This window comes from Labrus bergylta, chromosome 6 (genome assembly GCF_963930695.1).
Source record: "Labrus bergylta chromosome 6, fLabBer1.1, whole genome shotgun sequence".
Classification (NCBI taxonomy): domain Eukaryota; kingdom Metazoa; phylum Chordata; class Actinopteri; order Labriformes; family Labridae; genus Labrus; species Labrus bergylta.
The window spans coordinates 19,509,275-19,529,529 of NC_089200.1; the positions used below are offsets into that span (position 1 = coordinate 19,509,275).

At 38.4% G+C, this 20,255-nt stretch overlaps 1 protein-coding gene across 1 annotated transcript in view; it reads right to left on the reverse strand.

Annotated features, from left to right (window-relative positions):
• The window catches only part of ell (elongation factor RNA polymerase II), a 36,555-nt gene that overhangs the window by 16,112 nt on the left and 188 nt on the right, over positions 1–20,255 (reverse strand). Inside the window, exon 2 of the mRNA XM_020632148.3 lies at positions 3,674–3,718. Within this exon, the coding sequence (XP_020487804.1) occupies positions 3,674–3,718 (45 nt within the window). The remainder of the gene's footprint in view (positions 1–3,673; positions 3,719–20,255) is intronic.

A 20,255-nucleotide genomic window follows, 5' to 3' on the forward strand; every position in this document is an offset into this window, starting at 1 on the left:
AACTGGCTGAGAGGCAAAGCACAGGGGAGTGACTCAGTTGACTCGCATTGTAGAGGATGAAAGAGTGAAAAGACAAAAAAAAGGCTCCTCCACACCAAATGGCTCACACTCCAGTTCAACAAACTTATGTATTGAAACCCTGACGTTCATCCATAAAAAGAACCCAGTTTCAAAAGAAAATGTCTCATCTTAAAGAGGAGAGCTCACGCTCCCCTTGTTTATCCAAAGTGTAGTCTGTTTATTCTGTGCGTACAGACTACACTAGAGTCTCATCTGCACTTTGAGACATGGCTGACAGGCTTAGCTGTCAACACTAATGACTTGAAAAGAACAAGTAACTGGATCATGTTGGCCATGATATAAATGCATTTATATATCGTAATGCTTTCTCATCACAACAAAATCTAAAATTTGTTCAAAGCTAAAAATGTTATATTTGCTTGCAACAGCCTCTGTTAAAGTCTTTATTTGGCTTCAAGAGCACTAGCCAGCTGTTGTCACAAAATCGAGACAAAGGAAAGAAAGCTGAAGAGCACATGTAAAGCAAGGAGAGGTTACTTAAAACACGGGATAAAAGGCAGGGACAAACAAACAAAATATCTCTACTAGTTATCATAATGTCCTTTTCTAAAGGGTGGAAGCGGACTTTTAACAGGTAACCACCCCTCCTCGTTTTGCATGCAGCTTGCCCTAACTTCTCATTCTGCATGGCATCTAGCAAACAATGCCTCTTTTCAGGTTGGGGTTTGTTGGAGAGGACCGACCCCCACACACACTTTGTGTAGCTCTCTATACAAGGCCAGAGGAGAGATAAGGAGCAAAAAGAGAGGAGAAACTCAGCAAGCGAATGCAAGCTTCATAGCCCATGCATAGATTTGTCTGTATCTGCATTTGCTTAGACAGGTTAAAAACAGAGACCAAACCAACATCTCACATTTTACTTATTCAATTCTTCCTCTTCTGTCAAAACTTGGTATGTCTGCTCATACTTCATACAAGATGAATGAATATGATGAATGGAAAAGAGGATCTCATTGCGACAGCCAGGCCATCTGCTCTGCAATTTAGCCACTTTCACACTTCTGACTCGCATTCAGATCTCCACACTAACAGCTTTTCCTCCTCCATGGTAAGCTGGCTGCATCAGTGAAAAACAAGCATTACTTTACAACTTCAACAGTCTAAAATATTTCACATAAAAACATAGGTCTGGTACATGATCTGCAAAAACTAATTTGCATGATCCCACAACTAATATGTCTATGTGTACACATAATAACATCCAACGTTAACCAGTTAATTGCTACTCATTCTGCATCATATCACAATAAATTGAGCCACAATGAATTATCTATGAAGAAAAGTCAATTTACAAGAGAAGAGCTGTTGATCATTGATAGTGTGGATTGTTGATGAACAATTAAGCAGAAGAGTAGGAAAACTTGTGTCTTTATCCATGCAGGATTGCAGTGCTCTCTACTGTAGTCTAGACATTTTAAATCAAAAAATACTGACAGCAGGAGAGAAGTACCAAATTCTTTTTCAGAGATATAGAAGAGGTTGTTAGGGATAAAGTTTGGGAATGAAAACCACTAATGGCATTTTGTAAACACTGAAAATACTAACTCTTGGAAGTGGAAGTATAGGTTAAATAATGACTTCCTATAGGAATAAAGAAGACATCAAAAAACTACACAACAATTACATATAATATCCAAAAGTAAATTATTCAAAATAACACGAATGTGGAAGCAATGTATGAGGCTACTGCTGCTGCTGCAGTAGTGGAAATAGATCTCAGAGCTTGGAAAGCATTCAGTGGATTACCTGAGCAACACAACAAGCCTTAAAACTACATTTTAACAACAAGCTGTGCGTGTATTACACTGCAGCATGGTATTGTACTATGATGTGATAGTGCAGCTGTTTCTACTGTTTGCCTGTTATCCTTTTGCCTTAGACACAAGAGTTCCAACTTTAGGAGTAAATTGAAACAGACCACTGATTCATTTATTTTCTATTTTATTTATTTATTTATTATCAGTGGCAATTTACAATTTTGTTATTGAATTACATAAAAGGAACAGCTGCATGTGTGATCTAATCTTTTTCAGCGGTTTTTAGACCTTACAACAAAACTTCTCATTTGCCTTTTAAGAATTAAGTTTTCCACAAGGATGCACTAAAGGGTAAACAACAAATTGAACCTCCTCAGCAAAGATGGAAATTTGCAAGTTGTAATGCTGACATTTGGTGCAAGACTAGCGCAGCAGGCAGCACTTCTTTAAAATGTAGAGGCCCTCTACATTTAATGGTCACATTCCAGCCTTATTTCTAGATCTGTTGCAAATCTAGGCTGCAGCATTATGACATTTGATAACTATGACAACCAAGTGGCAAACTCTTGACAAGACAAGGGCATGGTTGTAGAGTAGTCAGTAGACCTGAGCCTAAGGGTGCAGTTGTTCCATACCATGCCGGAGCATGATAGCAAAATAATGTTTGACGGAACAAAGTGTGTCCACTTGTTGTTGTTGGAATTGAGCTTAAAACACGACTGACTGTATCACAGTTCTCTCTAAGTGAACATGTGAGCCTCATCTGGCTCTGTTTATCTTTTTGTACCCACTGATGTTACTCTATCACAATTGCTGTGAAATTTAAGTTATTAGAGGAGAGTGGGCATTACAGAGGACGAACAAAATCTTATCCATGATCCATGACTATACTTTCTTTGGACTCGTATGCCTGGATGGCTGGTTATGCGCTTTTTCTGGACTCAAAACAAACAAAACTGGAAGGACATTTGTTTTTATTTTTTACTAATGTTGCTATGCTGGTGTATTTACCTGTCTGCTCCAAATAAAGATACAATTAAAAAAAAATTAAAAACCTGACTGACAGTTAGTCACCAACAATTCAACAGCAACAGAGAGCGCCCTTTTGTGTGATCCAATTCCAGAGAGAAAATAATCAGTGCAGCATCTGCTTTTCAATTCACACCGTTAACACCCTCTTTTAAAAAAGGTTGAAAATCTATTTTCCTGCAAGGCAAGTTTTGTTAAGGGACCCAGTTGACATCTGGCGTGTTTGGAAGCCTGGGCTAAATAAATAAAATCTCTAGGCCTGTAGCAGGAGTATCTGGCAAACATTCCCCTAATCAGGTCACAGTGACAGGAGTGCATTATGATCTGCATTCTGATCAAGCAATGCTGACAGAGGACACGACACGGAGGATAAAAAAGGTAAAAGAAAAGTATGCCAGCACCTTTCTTGCTTCTTCCTACAGCAGTCCCTATAAGACATCGCACACAGGCATGATTTTCAGGGGGGACAAACTGCTAGCTTGCAGCTGGCACCATTGTTGGCATAATCACATGTCTTGTGAGAAAGCTAGTGTGTGCGTGTGTGTGTGTGTGTGTGTGTGTGTGTGTGTGTGTGTGTGTTTCTCAGTTGGTGTTTAAGCTTAGAAATGAAAACTGAAAATGTGAGTTTTTGTGTATAAGGTTATAAGAAAATAAATAACTTCTGATTTTGACCGAATGTAATAGCAATATATCTTAAAATAACTCATATCTTTCTATGATTTTATTTTTTCTGAAAACTTAAAGAAGAATTGTATGCAGTAGACAGGAGAAGAGTGAGGAGAAAATGGTGAGAAATATGTTCTTACCCCTTGGTTGCCATTAAACCTGATCAATGGACACGATGACAGCACCTATAAAAAGACAAATAAGAGTGTTGTTAAATTACTGTCAAGGCAAACACATAATATTTTTATTTCTGATCAATCTCCAGACAAGATTCTTTAGGTTCCAATAATAAATGGATTGTTTAAGGGTTTATCATAAGTCTTCTTTGGGATCTTTGCATGTAGAAAGACCCGCGCTAAGCTTTTCCCTATAGCTTTCAAGAGCTGCAACATCAGTTTATAAATTGTAACAGGTTAAACACACTTTCATTTATGAATTGATCAAGGTAGTTTCTTCCTTTATTTTTTAACAATGGGAGAGCAGACCAGACATTATTACTATTCATTAAGCTCATGCATAAACAGTTTTACACAGGCTGGAAAAGGACACACAAACCCCTTTGTTTGAAAGGAGATATTAGCCACAAAAAAAACACAAATATTTTATTTTATTTTCTGCTCAAAGCTGTGAGACAGATTTCAGCTTCAAATTTGCATTTACTCAATTCAAGAACTGTGTATACTCTGTTTCTGCAGTTCAGGTATATTTTGTTTTTATTTGCTCTAGCAAATCAGGTGTCCGAAAATCGGAGTTCTTTAATGTGAAGTGAACATATTGTATTTCCACTATATGTTAGATCAGTTAGCATGTCTGCTATCATATTTATTGACAAAAACTTAGGCTAAAACGAAAAACAGAAATCACAGTTCATAAGTGAGTGTTGTTGTCCAGCCAGCACAGGCAGCCAATCGCCCAGTAGCTGGAGCTCAACGCTGACATTTTTCAAATATTTCCACACACAATAGCCCCAAATAAGGCTCAGATAAATTGGTCATCATATGAGGGAGAAATGCAGACATTCAATTTGATTAAATTGTTGTTGTTTTTAAACATCTTGATTGCCATGTCTTATATTAGAGTTGAAATTATCATTTAATTAATTGGTAGATCTTCTTCTTTTAGAAAAATCAAGCAATAGTCCAAGGATATACGACTAAATGTTCCTGATTGTAAGGATATGCTTTTTCCTTATGTGACACCAAATCTGAGGTTTTTGGCTTATGGACAGTTGATTGGCCAAACATGAATTTTGTCACGCTTTAATAGGTTAATCCAGTGTTTGTCTTTATTTAAACTCAAAAAGCATTGAGAGCATTACAATGACGTCGAGCAAAATAAAAAATGAGAAAGAAAATAAACATAGGCTACATATACATATACTGTATATACACGCACACATACATGCATACATACATACACACATCATGAAAGAAGATCAGTTAAGACCGAAATGCAATTAATGAGCAGTATTGAAATCAAAAAATAAATTCAAACAAGTGCAATGAATAGTTAATAATTAAGGATCTAAAATGTCCATAAGAAACCAGTGTCTTGATCTTGAAAGTGCTTTGCAGAAAATTCCAAGCTGATGGTGCATAGAAGCTAAAAGCAGATCTTCCAAGCTCAGAATGAGCTCTAGGATCCTGGAGTGCAAGACCTCCAGTGTGACAACACTCCTAACATGTGTGACACGTTTTTATAATGTGCATAGAGAATATGCAAGACAAGATCACCTATTTAATCTAATGAAAGATAAAAGCAGAGAAATAGCCTCCAGCATGTAACAGCAGTTTTGGAGATGCAGAAAAGAGGAAGACCTGGGACAGGCTTCAACTTTGCTTTCAGTTGTTTTCAGCTGTTTCAGTATCAGATCTTTGAGTCCTGGGGTTACTCTCTGTTAGTTTTAGTGAACCACTTACAAAAGGGGTACAATAAAAAGACATAACCCTTCTTAGCAATGATTCAATAGAGAGACAATCATTACTGAAGTGTTTGTATTAAACACAGATGATGAGTTGTTGGAGGTCAACTGAACCTGAGGGGTCCCATTATGAAGCATTCAGACAACAATTAGTTTGGAGTCCCGTGCTCTAATATAACTACCAGCTCTATCTCTTATAGAGTAAACCCGATGCTGGGTAGCTGCAAAGCAACAACAGTAAGCAACATACAGAAAGCACCACCCAAAACGAACTGTCCTCAAAAAGTCTACCTAAACTTTCTTCAAGATTCTTCTAGTTTTTTTCTGATGTCACACACATCAAGCTGAAAATAATTCAAAACATTCAATTAAGAAATTCCAGCAACAAAAGGACACATTGTGAATTATGAGATAGATAATTTGGGAATTCACTAACTATTGAAATGAGGAAGTGCTCAATGAACCAGCTTATTATTGATCGAAGAAAATGAGGGGGTCAAGGAAGTAGATGTTTTGTTGAAATGGCAATGCTGCTTAGCTGGACGACAAAGAGTAACGGTAAAATAACTGTGACTATATAGGAGATTTAAAGGGAGTCCGGCCTGGACTTTGGGTGAGACAGCTGAGCAGATCTTCTGTCAAGGCAGCCCTGGGATGTATGGAGCTGGCGCTATATGCAGGGCTAACTGGGCTCTGTAGCTAACCCACCCCTCTTTACTCTACAACAGTCATTTTGGCTGACCCCTGAGACCAGATAAATCAAGTTTGACTGTAGAGAGAAAAATAGCGCAGTGGTTTTGCTGGGTTTGGCTCCCAGCATTCCAGGGCTGCTCTCACCAAACCCACGTTCAGGTCTCTGGACACTATCATATGCAGGAGAAAGACAGGGATGTAAATTAACTGTTAGAAACACAACAATAAAAGCTGCAGGAGCAGTGTGCCTCCAGGGACCATGCCCCAGTGTTTACTATGCAACAAAACAACCTTAAAACAAGGGGAAAAAAACTCACTTGAGAAATGGCGTCTGATGGACTGATACAGCAGATCTACTAAATGAGTGCAGCAGCTAACAGTAAGCTCTATGCTGACGAGGGCATAAGACTTCAGACTGCTGGGTATATAATGGTTATTTTATTTTGAATATTTTATCCATCCAAAAGTTCAACACCATCCAGGGATTAATTAATAAAACAGCCAACTATTTAACTTCAAGCAACACGTGTCCTAGTATGGACTCAAAGAACTGCTTGTTTTGTTGTAGACTGGTTGCCTCAATTTCCACATAGTCCCTGCACGCTGCATTCATTCAATGCCACAGTTTTGCTCCGTCTGGCAGAAGACATCCTGCCCCACCAGGTTGATTCTGAAGCGTGAGCGCAGACCCCTAGCAGCTGTACAAATGGTTTCACAAGATCACAGGAGAACTACAAGATCACGCGGGAATAAAGAGGAAAAACATGCAAACAAATGTTGCTTTGTCTTTCTGTGGATGGTTTGCTGATCATCCTTTGCATGTGTCGAAAAAAAGAAAAAAGAAGAAACATACGATCCAGAGGCTGTATTTTGTTTTATTTTGAAAGTGTCTGGATGCTCTCTGTTTCCCTGTTTGATTTCCTGTCTTTGTCAACCTATTCTGTTCAGCTTGACGCATGCTTGCAGCATCTCCGTCAAAAACAGACGGTGCGTATTTGAGATGGATTGGCGCTGTTGGCACGCTGTGTAGACGAACTGCTGGTTTGTGATGTGGAAAAAGGAGGATTGACTATGTAGCAGAAGGACCATATGAAAATTGCATTTGGTTAGTCTTGCTATAAAACATTATGTACAACCATGTAGAATTTCAACAGACCGGAGACTTTGTAAACTCTGGAATAGCATTCACCTCATCTTAATCCTTTTGACCGAAACAATATTAAATCCGAATCAAAGGTAGAAAGCCACCACATATGTGTCAATTTGTCCGTAGCTTCAAACTCCCAGGGCCTATCCAGGAACAGCAGACCTTTCATGGAGCCACACGCCCTGTTCTACCCCTGCAGTGTTAAACACAGCACCAGTTTTAGCACTCCCACCCTTTACCCTCTCCCTCCCCCAGCCCGGCACTGCTAACATAGTGCTACCCTCAGCCTGTTCATTTGAATGGGCTGCTGACATGTCACTATTCTCTGGGACCCGAGCCCAGAATGTTCCACAGAGCTAACCTTAGGGACAGAGTGCGGGTCCCAACCGTGGATCAATGACAAGGCTGTAGATGTTCTCACACTCAGCCACCCAGCAACAGACTGAGCCTCAGTTGGACGTAACATGGAAACAGCCCATGTTAAAACTGAATTCATGAAACTGACTTTAACATTGACTGTACATTTTGATCAAGTATTATCAAAGCAAATGTTGATTTAAAAATGTTGTCTTTTTATATGGCAATTCCAAACTGCTCTAACACACAATCTTACAGTAAGCCAAAGTATTTTACATAATTACATGAAGTTACTTTAACTTAGAATCTGTGCTTTAACCGCTGCATTAGCCAAGCAAATAACCACTACTAGGAGTTTATTACAGTACACCAATACCTGGACTTTACAGCTGTTATAAAAAACAACAACTGTTGTCTAAACTTTAGATTGAAATATCCGTAGTATTCACCTTACAGCTTTTACACTCACCAGTCTTAAACATGATGCGCCATTTTCAGTTTTGTAGATTTCTGTCATAGCCTGCAGCTTAGTTGTTAGAACTCTGCTTTCTTCTTTTCTCCACAGTAAAAGACAAACGTCACACAGTGGACTTTTTTTCTATATTTATGTGATTATAGTTAACCCCAGAGTCTGTGATTAGGACCTTGCCCCTCGCAAACGTCTGCTTTTCTTAGCAGTGGTTTGTTCTTCTTCAATCTGCTGTTGAGGTATATAACAGACTGTTCCTATGCATAAAAGGCCAGCCAGAATCAATTATTAAACTCAGTCTGTAATAAAATTATTGATGATGGCTGTAAAATTTACCAGCTAGGATACATTCTACATCAACCTTTCAGAAAACAACCCCAAAGCATTCAAAAAGCCAGTTAATTTTAACCTAAAAGAAGCTATTTTGCAATAAAATTCATGCTACAACTTGTCAGGACACTGAATATCCTTTCCAGTTTGAATAAAAAAAAATGTAATCGCTGTAAAAAACTTGAGTAATCTTTATTTTGTCTCTCAGGTGTCACTGCCAGAGGATTTCTTTGTTTTAGACGCACACAGGAATAGCACTGTCTAAATCCCTAGGATCATGGCTGTGGAACCCCACTTGTTAGGTGTTTAGTTGCATCACTGCCATGCCGATGTTCCACAGTGTCTAGGATTTCAGAGGTGGAAGGCCACTTTATGCCATGTACTCTGCAAGGGTGAAGTTGTACTGGGTGTCCCTACTCTCTGTACTGAAATGCATCATTGTGGAGCATGTAAAACCATGGTTAAAAATATCTGTGGCAGCTGAGTGTGAAAGGTGGTTTGAGAGAACTCACAAGCACAAAGGTTTAATTGGATCTACTTGTTGGTGTATTGACTGTAAATTGCTCCTCGCTGCTAGCAAGAAACCCTTTGAAGCTTTCTCAGTTCTGCACCCCCTTAATGCTGAGCTACCTTTGATCTTGTTCTTTAAATGAAAATGACTTGTGTTTGCACACTTGCTTTGTTGTTGGGGAAAGATACATGAAGAATGTATAAAAAGCAAAGCATTGGTTGTTGTGAAAATGGGGTTTCAATGTATATTTGACTCATCAGAAAAAAAAGATATTGAGCAGAAAATTGAAGTACATTACTCCTGTAAACTTTCAGACTTGCCTGAAAAGATCGAAACATTTAAAGTTGAAATACTCATACAATCCGAGACAGAACATTTTAGCTCTTGATGCTAGCATTGACCCTCATTCAGTTGTTGATAGATATTTTTAAAAAAGACAGTAAAAGTTATCCTATTATTACTGAAGACCACATTGCACAAACTTTTGTGTCATCCAGACGAGTGTAGCCTTCTGCTTTTGTTTGTTGACATGGGGGAAAAAAAATTACTCAAAAAAAGGTTGTTGCCAATAAACTTCAGGTGGTGCATGGCTTTATCTGCAGTGTGTGCATGTTTAAAATTAGAGGAAGGTATATCTTTGAAATGTTCTCGTTTTGTGTGTGCAGTGCTGTCTACAGCTCCTCTAGTAATCTTGGGCCTTGACAAGATTGATGAATGTTGACAATAGCCATACAAAGCAAGTAATGTAGTAGTAATAGTAGTGCTGGATACGTGATGTTTCAAATGTCTAGTACTTGTTAAGGAAACCTGCAAGACTTGTGGAAATCTGTATGCCTAAGGGATGATTTTAATCCACAGAAGTTTGCTATTCACTGTTTTAACTGTTTAAAGTATTTCTGCACGCTTTCATTCCCTCCCGTAATTTTGCAGTCAAGCAGAAGAACCTTTTATATTCTTTCAAAATAAAAACAGAAAATAAATTAATGTAGGTGTAAGGCATTTAAAAGGCTGAATAAAAGCATCATATATAACAAATTAAAAATCCTATGTTAAACCAAGCATCACAAATCACCATGAGTTCAGTATATCATTACATCCCTGTTTTAAATAAATTGTGACTTCCTGTTTGGGAATCCTGGGCAACCAATTCTCTAAGCTAAAGAGAAGAGGTTACATGATGATATATAAAAGGTTTTAGAGCAACATGTACTGCTTAATAGACAATTTCTTTTTTAGGGAATGCCTTTCTTAGTTCAGCAGGACAACGCAAACATTCTGAATGTATTACAACCTCATGGCTCTGTAGTCGAGAGTCCAGGTGATAAACCGAGCTTCCTGCAGTCCTGACTTGTCACCCAGTGAAAATGTTTGGAGCATTATGAAGCAGCTGATATCTAAAAAAGAATGATAAAACATTCTACTTTCAAAATTACAGAAATTAGCCTCCTCAGTCCCCCCAAAAAACTAACAAAGAACTGTTAAAATGAAAACTGATGCAACTGAGTGGTAAACATTACCCTGTCCTAATTGTTTTGAGAGGGTTGCTGGCATCAAATTCAAAAAAGACATATCATTTTCCAAAACAATGACAATTCTCAGTTTCAACATTTTATATGTTGTCTTTGTGTTATTGTCAATATGGGGCATAATTTAATGTTTTGCAAATCATCAAGTTCTCTTTTAAATTGCTTTGTAAACTGATATTTCATTGGATATTTTAAAGATAAGATATTTCATTTGTTTATGGGAGTCAAATAGCTTGTCACTGGAATGGACTAACTTAAAATGTGCTGAAGGTGTATAAGCGAGAGCACTTAGTGCATGCATTTGTACTGTGCAGCACCCCTCAGCGAGAACATGTTCCATCATGCAAGTTACAGGTGTAGTCACCCTACTGCACCCAAATATTTTGTGACTGGGAGGGGGGTTATGATTCAAGAGGCTAATTTAATTTAAAAAAAACAATGTGTTTGTACAACGAAGAAGAGTCTGTGTATTTCAGGGTATGTGGTGGATTTGCGGAACGGGTTGGGTCAAGAGCTGAAACAGACCACAAATATTATAAAATTAAAATAAAAACTATACAAACAATATATTTTAGAAGAGTATATGGAAGTGGGAGAGTTATTTTAGGGGTATTCCTTTATATATATATATATATATATATATATATATATATATATAGTAACACTGGGTGGATATTAGGTTACACTGGGAATGTTATTTATTTATGGGGCAAATGAACTGGGGACAAGTTTGTTTATTTGTTGTCAATAATTTATAAACTAACAGAAGAAATGGAACATAGGGGTAGGGAAATATAAGTTTTACTTATTCCTACTCCTTTACGGACACTGTTACTTTTGTCTTTTTGTTTTCTTTTGTTTATCTTATTTTAAATTTTGGATCGAAATGCAATTCTTCTCTGGTGGCTCACACAGGGTGGGATACAAAAAGCCCTGTCCACAAAATAAACGTTGCCGTGTTCCAGTCACCAATTTTGATAAATCAGAATCATTTCACAGCTTCCCAATTAATCAGCTACTGAAATGGCAATGGACTGTGACAATCCTGAGGGACATCAGAATTTATCTTGACGTAAGAAAACAACAAAATATTTATTAACCAAATACCTTTGATAATTGAACAGCTGAAGATGGCATTCAGTCATTGCACAGCTAATATAACCATTTAATAGGAATTAATAGTGTGTAACACCATCAAATATAAAGGAATGGAAGTTGTGAAGTGGCTGTCTGTAAAGCTCAAGTCCACAAATGCTGATTTACCTTGAATTGTGGTTTCCAATAGTTATACAACTCACGACCTGGAACACAGTTGTACAAATGTATAACAGACTTTGATCTTTCCACCCTTAGCTTGACATCATAAAAAAAAAAAAAAAAAAGGCAGTTTGTAAATATGTTGAATGTTCTTTTACGGGACGGTGTATGATAGGCTGCAATATAAAAATGATAACTAGCAATTGTTGGCCTCAATAACATTTTAAAACTGACCTGACTCAAAATTATAGATCAGCCATATTCAACTAATAAAACCTTTGTTTCCCAACAAACCTGCCCCTATCATTGAGCAAACACGTATTTTCATGTCAGTATAACAAAAGTAGGTGAGTTTCAATCAAGGCGCCCTTGTCTTGTTGAGCTATCTCCATCTGCGCATGCTCAGTACACTCCTACGGGGTTTCCTGGACAACGCTGAATGGACTGCACATGAACGAGTCAGATAAACGAGTAGGATCAACAGGTGGTCAGACATATTATCGGGAACTTCACGACGGAAAATTGCGGATTCTGTGGATAATGCATTTCAGTCTTGAAAATTAAGGCTTCCCTGTATCGAAGCGTGGTCTCCGCCTTTTTGTGTTTACTTGGAGGACATACAACCGTTGTAGCTGGGTGCGATGGAAGCCGCAGACTCAGTCTTCCTAAGCTAGTAAGTATATTTTTTTAAGAAAACGTTTCCTGTAAAGTGCAATTCATTGTTTTAACCTAAATGGGGATTAATGTTGTTAATTTTTTGGTGTTGTTTATTGAATATGGGGAAGGGGTGGATAGTCGCAGGCTTGTTGGCTTGTATGGTTAGCATTAGCAAACAAGTGTGTATGTGAGACCAGCCCCTTATCACGGATAGCAGTATAGCTGTGGACGTAGCCGTCCAGTATGTGCACAGGCTAGGCCATTTTAAAATGCTTCAGCTCAGGGCGCTGGTGGCGCAGTGGTTGGTGCGCGCGTCCCATGTAAGGAGGCTGTCGTCTCAAGCGGGCGGCCCGGGTTCGCTTCCCACCTGTGGCCTCTTTCCCGCATGTCCTTCCCCTCTCTCTCCCTGATTTCTGACTCTATCCACTGTCCTATCTCTCCATTAAAGGCACGAAAAGCCCAAAATAAATCTATAAAAAAAGAAAAATGCTTCAGCTCTTGAAGTAATGACTTGGTAGTGTGTCTGCATCATGCATGTGTGAGCTTGTGTCTGTGTGTGACAACAGTCCGTAGCTTCACGTTAGGAACATTAAAGCCGAAAAACAGATAGTTCTTAATATAAACGGCACTGCGCCGCAGCGGGCACGGATGTAAGGTAAACAGAGACACACGAATACGCTTAAGTGTGTGCGTGTGACACACATACGTGCATGCGTGTTCATGTTTATGTCAAAGGTCATACTAGTAAATAAAAGGTTAAAAAAGATTAAAACGATCTCTGTAGATAACAGAAGGTTTTTTATTGATGCAGCAACTATTCAGACATGAAGTCTGAGTATTGATTCATAATGATTCCTTCTGCTGAGGGATGAAAAAAACTGAATAAATGTATAAATTCATCCTTCAGGCTCCAATACATATACATCACAATACACTTTTTTCAGACCTCATTATCAGGTTAGGGTCAGAGAGTCTGCTCTGAGACACCAGGTTGACATGGTCGCACATAGAACACCATGACATTTAGAGTGATATTTGGCATCGGTGGTTATGGTCATCTCTTGCAGTGTCCCGTGATCTGCTTAAACTGGGGAGTCAGCATTCTTTAAATAACCAAAGCACTGGCGCAGGCTGACCAGCTTCATGCAACTAAGTCTCCACCCAGTCTCCATTACTTCCCATACCATTCCCATAGGGGTCCAGACAGGAGGTAAACTGCCATCAGGAACAAGAGCAGTACTGACTGAGTGTAAACTGACCTCCTTAGTGAAGCCTGTAGCCTGTCACCACAGCCACTTAACTGATGATGGCTCAGCGCAGATACTGCTTTAGATGTTTTGTTTTTTAAGGAAGTCTTTGACTTTCTAATAATACACAGTATAAGGGAGTAAATGTTTCATTGATGAAAACAGAAACAATCTATTTGTCTCCCTGGTGAAGAAACCAAAGTGAAAAGTGAGTGCATCAGAGGACCAAATTATCAAAGCACAATCATTCCTACTTTAGTGTGGAGATGGTTTGAAATCGTATTTAATAGGCCTGAGGATATCCTCCACACTCAATGTCAAGCCACCTAGTCAGTGTACTTTACATCTTTTAAAAAAATGCTTTAGTTTCCTGTAATAATTATTATTTTTTGCATTGTTAACATAATTGTTGTGTTGTTTATCTGGTTCCATTAACCATAAAGTTTAGTTTTAAAATGCCTGTTATTAAAAAACAATATCATACTAAAGAGCAAGCTTAAAGGCTGCATCATTCCAGGGCTTTAAATATAATTGCAACACAATGGATCACAAAACACAAGATGGGTGCCACTACTGTGATGCATTACCTGCAACATGTAGGATTCATACTTGAGGCTTATAATCACTGATCCATGACCTCACCACAAGACAAAAGTTGTGACCTGGGCTAGCAGAAGGTTTTTACATTCATATGTGGCTACTAATCAAGAGGCGCATTTGCAGTGCACAGACACTTCATATGTAATCTTCACTTTAATGCAGTAAACAAGCTTTATCATTTTGAACAATATTCATAGTTTTTTTTCCCACAGGCTTCTGTTTTTAGAATTTTTGAAGCAGCCTCATCTCTCACAATGACAAAAACAAGAAAACTCTTTGAACTAACAAATACAATCTCAAAATTTGTCTATGAAGTCTTTGCTGAAACCAAAACAATCATCCGGAGACACAATTGACAACTTTTATCAGTACTCTTCATAACCTTCAGCTTGATGACAATAAAGTAGCCATACTCATTTCCTTGCTAATGTCAGTTTAGGTCCTGTGTAGCAGGACTTCCAGTTCACTCTTGTCCTTAGATGCACCAAAAGAGGAACCAGCTGACAGTCACATCGCATCCAGGAAGCAGTCAATACACTCAACTATTGCTTCTGGTCAACTGGTAATGCATTATGCAGGTACAGATAGTAATAAAAAGAAATACTCACACAGTTTTCTGAGACTATGTATATCTAGGACAAAGTTAAGTGTTTGGCTTACATTTGAGTAATATCAACAAGCAGTAAAAGTTTCTAGCTTTCCTTCGGCGAAGAAGAATGCAATGACTTCACAAAGACTACTCCAGTAGGTCTGGTGAAATATATCCAGTTTTTAAGATCAATTGATTTTCAAATGAGATATAGGATAAGACAATATTGTTTACATCAATACAGTTTATTTTGCTTTAAAATAACATATTTGACCTTTTCCAGTTTGCTTGTTTTTCCTCTCTGTCTGTCCCTCTTAACCCTGCTCTGCCTCTTTGAGAATGTCTTTACCCATTCACAAATGGGTCGTTTATTTTTGTCATTTTTCATGTACATGTTGACATTGTGCAGCTGGCTGTTAATAAAAAGTGCCTGTGCGACATGAGGCCTGTGTTCATTTGACTAAGAAACTAATGTCTTTTTGTATGTCTTTACAGAAAAAAACATATTGCGAAATATTGTGTATTGTCATTCAGCTAAAAAATATCGAGAGAAGATTTTTGGTCCATATTGGCCAGCCCTACTTAAGCTGTGAATATTGTTGGGACTAGCTCGGGTCTACACTTTCTAAAAATACTTAAGCCATACAGTGGCCTAAAACAGCCTGAATTTAGCTTCCTTATGAAAGTAGGGGTCTGCCAAGTTGTATAAACTTTACAGTCGAACAATAACAAAGCTGAGGTCATGAACATGTATTACATCCCAGATCACACCACATCTCACAGTTGAAATATGTGTCACTCTGTTGTTCTTCCTTTTCCTTTGCCGAGTCCCACCTCAGCCTTGATCTTGGGAGCTAGCCAGTGTTTGAATTATGAGGAAGCTGGAAAGGCTCAGCCTTTCTACAAGATACCCGAGCCACACTAGGAGCAAGCGGAGATCAAGTTTGGGGTAGTGGCATGCCTGATAATGATTCGCCTTTAATTTTTTTTGGTGTTATGCTTTTTTAAGCATAACACCAACTTGATATGTTAATAAAATGCTGAAAGAAAGATAATGGGCTGACTCTGGGTGAAGCTTTAAACAGCAGTTACCCTCCTTCAGCTCATTTTAAACAATGGTCATTTTTTATGTTTATGGCAAGAAGAATACAATTTTTCAACGGCTTTGAAATTTTCAATCAAGTAATATAATTTAGTTTTGGGTTGAAAAACCATGTTGAAGTGTTGCAGTACCTCTTTAATGAAAGATTAACACTTTCAATGAAAACAGATGAGATTTTAACCCTCTCCACCAAAGCAGCAGATGAGTTGTTCTACTATAATAATGGTGTAAGGCAGTGAAGCAATACAAGATTGCATACAATTGAGATACTCTGCATTATTCTCATATAAGGTTGTGAAATACAGTTCAAATCTACCCAGGCTAAATGAAGAACAAACGGAAACTCTTACACAGCAGAAAATAAGTGGCCCAGAGTTCATGTTAAATGTATCATGTAACAAACTGATAGAAATCTGAACACATTTTTTTCTATAAAAAACATGGAAATATATTTTGTGTAAACCTTTGTTTGTGCACATGTTTTAAGTGTAAGTTGACGGCGAAATGTATATTTGCACGACTGCTTGGTTAAGTTGTAAGGCTTTCATTGTTGTCTTTGAATTTCAGTGTGCTACTTTTAAATAAGCACGGCTCTGAACTCTTGTGGGTGAAGCTCACTGAGAAGACGTTTGTTTGCATGAAATGTTAAGTTTATAGATACAGCTAATATGATTCAGACAAGCGGCACACCTATGCATGATCTCTTTCTGCCAGAAAAGTGGTTTGATGTAAGCTCCTCGTTTGACTGTGAAGACAGTGAGACTAGGCCACAATAAGAGCTCTTAAAGTCATGCTAACAGTGCCTGTTTAGTTGTGCCGTATATCACTGATGTCTGTTTGATGCAGAAGGTAATTAAGAACAGAATGTTAAAATGAAAAGTAAAAAAAGATGGTACAGCATATTTTTGTATCCCCCATGCGGCTCTGAAACTACCACAAACCAAGCTAACACTGCTACAACATACAGACACCTTTTACACAATGGCCTAGAACTGGTCAAACCATGATTACGGGTTTTTAACTCAAATAACAGAGAAAAGGTGATACAGTAAGCATACATTGAGCAATGCAGCTTCAATTGGCAAGTAAGCTGTAGCATAAAAATCAAGTAGACAGGGACTTTGTTTAGATGTTCTTGTCAACTTTTGAATAGTTTAATAAAGCACGAGCCATAAATTATATTAGAAAAAAACATGACTTTGAAGAAATAGAAGAATGGTGCTTAAGATGGGGGAAAATGATTCTCCTTAAGGTGAGCACTGCCCAATATAACTCTGCAGAGACCATGATGCTTAGACAGCTAACCCTGTTTTAACCTGACTCCTCATGAAAAAACAAATCAAAATTGACATGAGCAAGCAGGAGTTAAGCGTACACAAGATAATCCTTCCGACCAAAGACAGCACATGCCTGATTTTCTGATGGTTCCAAAAATTACCTTGCCAGAGTCTGCTGTGGTGTGAGGTGTGTTAAATGTGATTTTAACCTCCCCGATCTGCTCAGAAGACGGTCGAGGCCGCACTGATTTGAAATCGTAAATATTAAATGTGTTTGATATTTACGATCGGATATCCTGTTTTGTGGGGACAACACCGAGGATGGCCGAGTACGGACTCTATGAGTTGTCACATGGAACGAAAAAAAAGAGCCAATCAGTAGGCAAGCTGACTAAAGCAGGAAGCCTAACAAAAATTTAACATGGCGACAACAGCAAACGCGAAGCATAGAGTTAGATGGACGATATAAATTAAGGACCAACTTGTTGTTTTCTGTCAACAGCACAATGTTTATACAACATGACCTGTAAAACTAACCACAATCCAACTGACAAGGAAACTAGTTTGACCAAAATGTTTACCATAATGGATGTACCAGCTAGCCACATTTAGCTTGACCATCATCATGGTTGTTTAGTCTTAAATCACGTTTGACCGCGTTTAGATAGTACAGACTCTGGTTGATGGTGAATGAATCCTTAGTGTGTGTTCTGCTGAGTTGGGCATCTCGTTGCACACGACACTATAAGAACCGAACTGTTTAACGTGTCATGATTGTCGTCATGTGAGGGCTCTCTCACATTTTACAAATATTTTCTCTTAGTGTGTGCCAGACCTACGATGATAAAACGTACTGTAAGGTAATTTAAGATTGTTAGCTATGCAAGTTAGATGAGCACAGATTATATATAATCCGACAACCAGACTCACTCAGCTGACAGTCACCAGTTAACATGGTCACTCTTTTAACCGTAACACCGGCATGGACTTTGCCGTTTCTAACAATATAAATAGTGTCCCGTCACTGTGTGCTGTTAAAGTATCACAAGTGCCCCAAACTTACAGTTTATCTTAAAATCTCAGTTTTACTTTGGTTGTTAGGTGATGTAAACATAGGAGATGTCAAATTAAAAGCCTGTGCTGCAGTTCAACAGTGTTTTCAACGGTGGCCGTTACTTTCCTGAGCATTATTTGCCCTCTGCGCTGGTCACGTGACTGAAAGCTATGAATATGGATTACAAAAAGCATTATCACTCTCCAGAGTGTCAAGTGGTGACGCACGTACATGCGCAGTAACTTTCAAGTTAAAAGACCATCTTGTCTATGATGTACTGTATATTTTTTCCACTAGTGTTTGATAACTGCAAATTAAGGGATCAACGCAGGAAATGTGTATAGATATCTATCTCTACAGATTTAACATTGATTTAACATATATATATATATATATATCTCTCTTTCTTAAATCAATGTTCAATCTGTAGATATATATATATATATATATATATATATATATATATAGGATTTTTATACTCCCCGACATTGATATCGGCCACAAAATCCCATATTGGCCTAGCCCTACCATTATTTTCCCACGAATACAAAAGCACAAACAAGACAATGTTGAAATGCTCAACAACAAACAGAAAATTATTTCTCAAAACATATTGCATAATCTGACCACAGACTACTTCCATCAAAAGCAAAGGCCCTTTAAAAACTTAAAGAGATGAAGTCACTGCTCTCCTGTAGCAATATTTCTTGAGTCACAGGGGTGTGCTCTATATATTTCAAACATATCCTGTGTGTCATACATTGGGTCTACACCTAGTAGTCCCTGAATTACCTGTGAAAATTGTATTGTTCAGGCTTATTAGCTAAAGGCCCGCTGCAGTGCACACAGCAACAGAAGCTTGAGATACGGCCCTGTCCTGCTGGCCTCCAAGGTTTTCCCTGTCAAATATTTATAGAAGCTGAAACGTTAGATGGCCATCAACAGACTTAGGCTATTTATCTAGACCAGAAGCTACAAGAAGCACCAGGAGCAGGAGTAAGATTTTAATGATTACAAGTAGAATTTCACCTTTTCCCCCGAACAAGAATAGACACTAAAACCTGTTATACTGTTAAATCACTTCGACGCACCTTTAAAGCTATCAAATGAACATGAGCCTTTTGGTGACAGTGGGGGGGGGGGGGGGGTTGGGAAAGGAGATGGACATCTTGAACACGAATACTGGGTACTTTTCCACACTATTCACGGTGTTGTCATGCAATTCTCGTCTTTAAAAAAGAAAAAAAAAGAAAAAGGTCTTTCCCCAGAGTTAACAACCGAAAAAGACAAAAGTCAGGGCTTATATTCACACTATCATGACCCTTTAACATGAAATGATCGCAGCCGCTAGAATTATTTTTTTGACAGCTTAACAAACTTTCTGGAAACATTATGTACACACAACAAAAGTTACTTCGTATTTTTGGTTAACATTTTTTAAGGTCGTCATAGTAATTTGTTAAGACAGTGTATCAACAGAGCCGAGTTTAAACTGTTGCGCAAACTAAAAAGCAACCCCCCCCCTTTAAAAAAACAAAACAAAAAAAAAGGAAATAACTACCAAAAGGCTCTGTTTTGTTTCCAGTAGCACCGAGCAGACAGCTCGCTAAAGGACTGAGGACGATTTTAACACTCGGTGGTGAGTCTGGGTGTAGCTACCAAACAGCTACATCCACCAGCAGACAGCCTGACCAGCTGAGAGCAGCTAAAGTAGACACTTTGAAACCAAACTAAGCAGCCTGTGTGAGGGTGCTGTGTGTGTGTGTGTGTGTGTGTGTGTGTGTGTGTGTGTGTATCACAGCATGAAGGCAGCAGCAGCAGACTGAGAGGGGGGAACTGACCTCACTCTGCCTGTCACTGACACACACACACACACACACACACACACACACACACACACACACACACACACACACACACACACACACACACACACACACACACACACACACACACACTATCAAATCATATCTAAAATGTCGCGG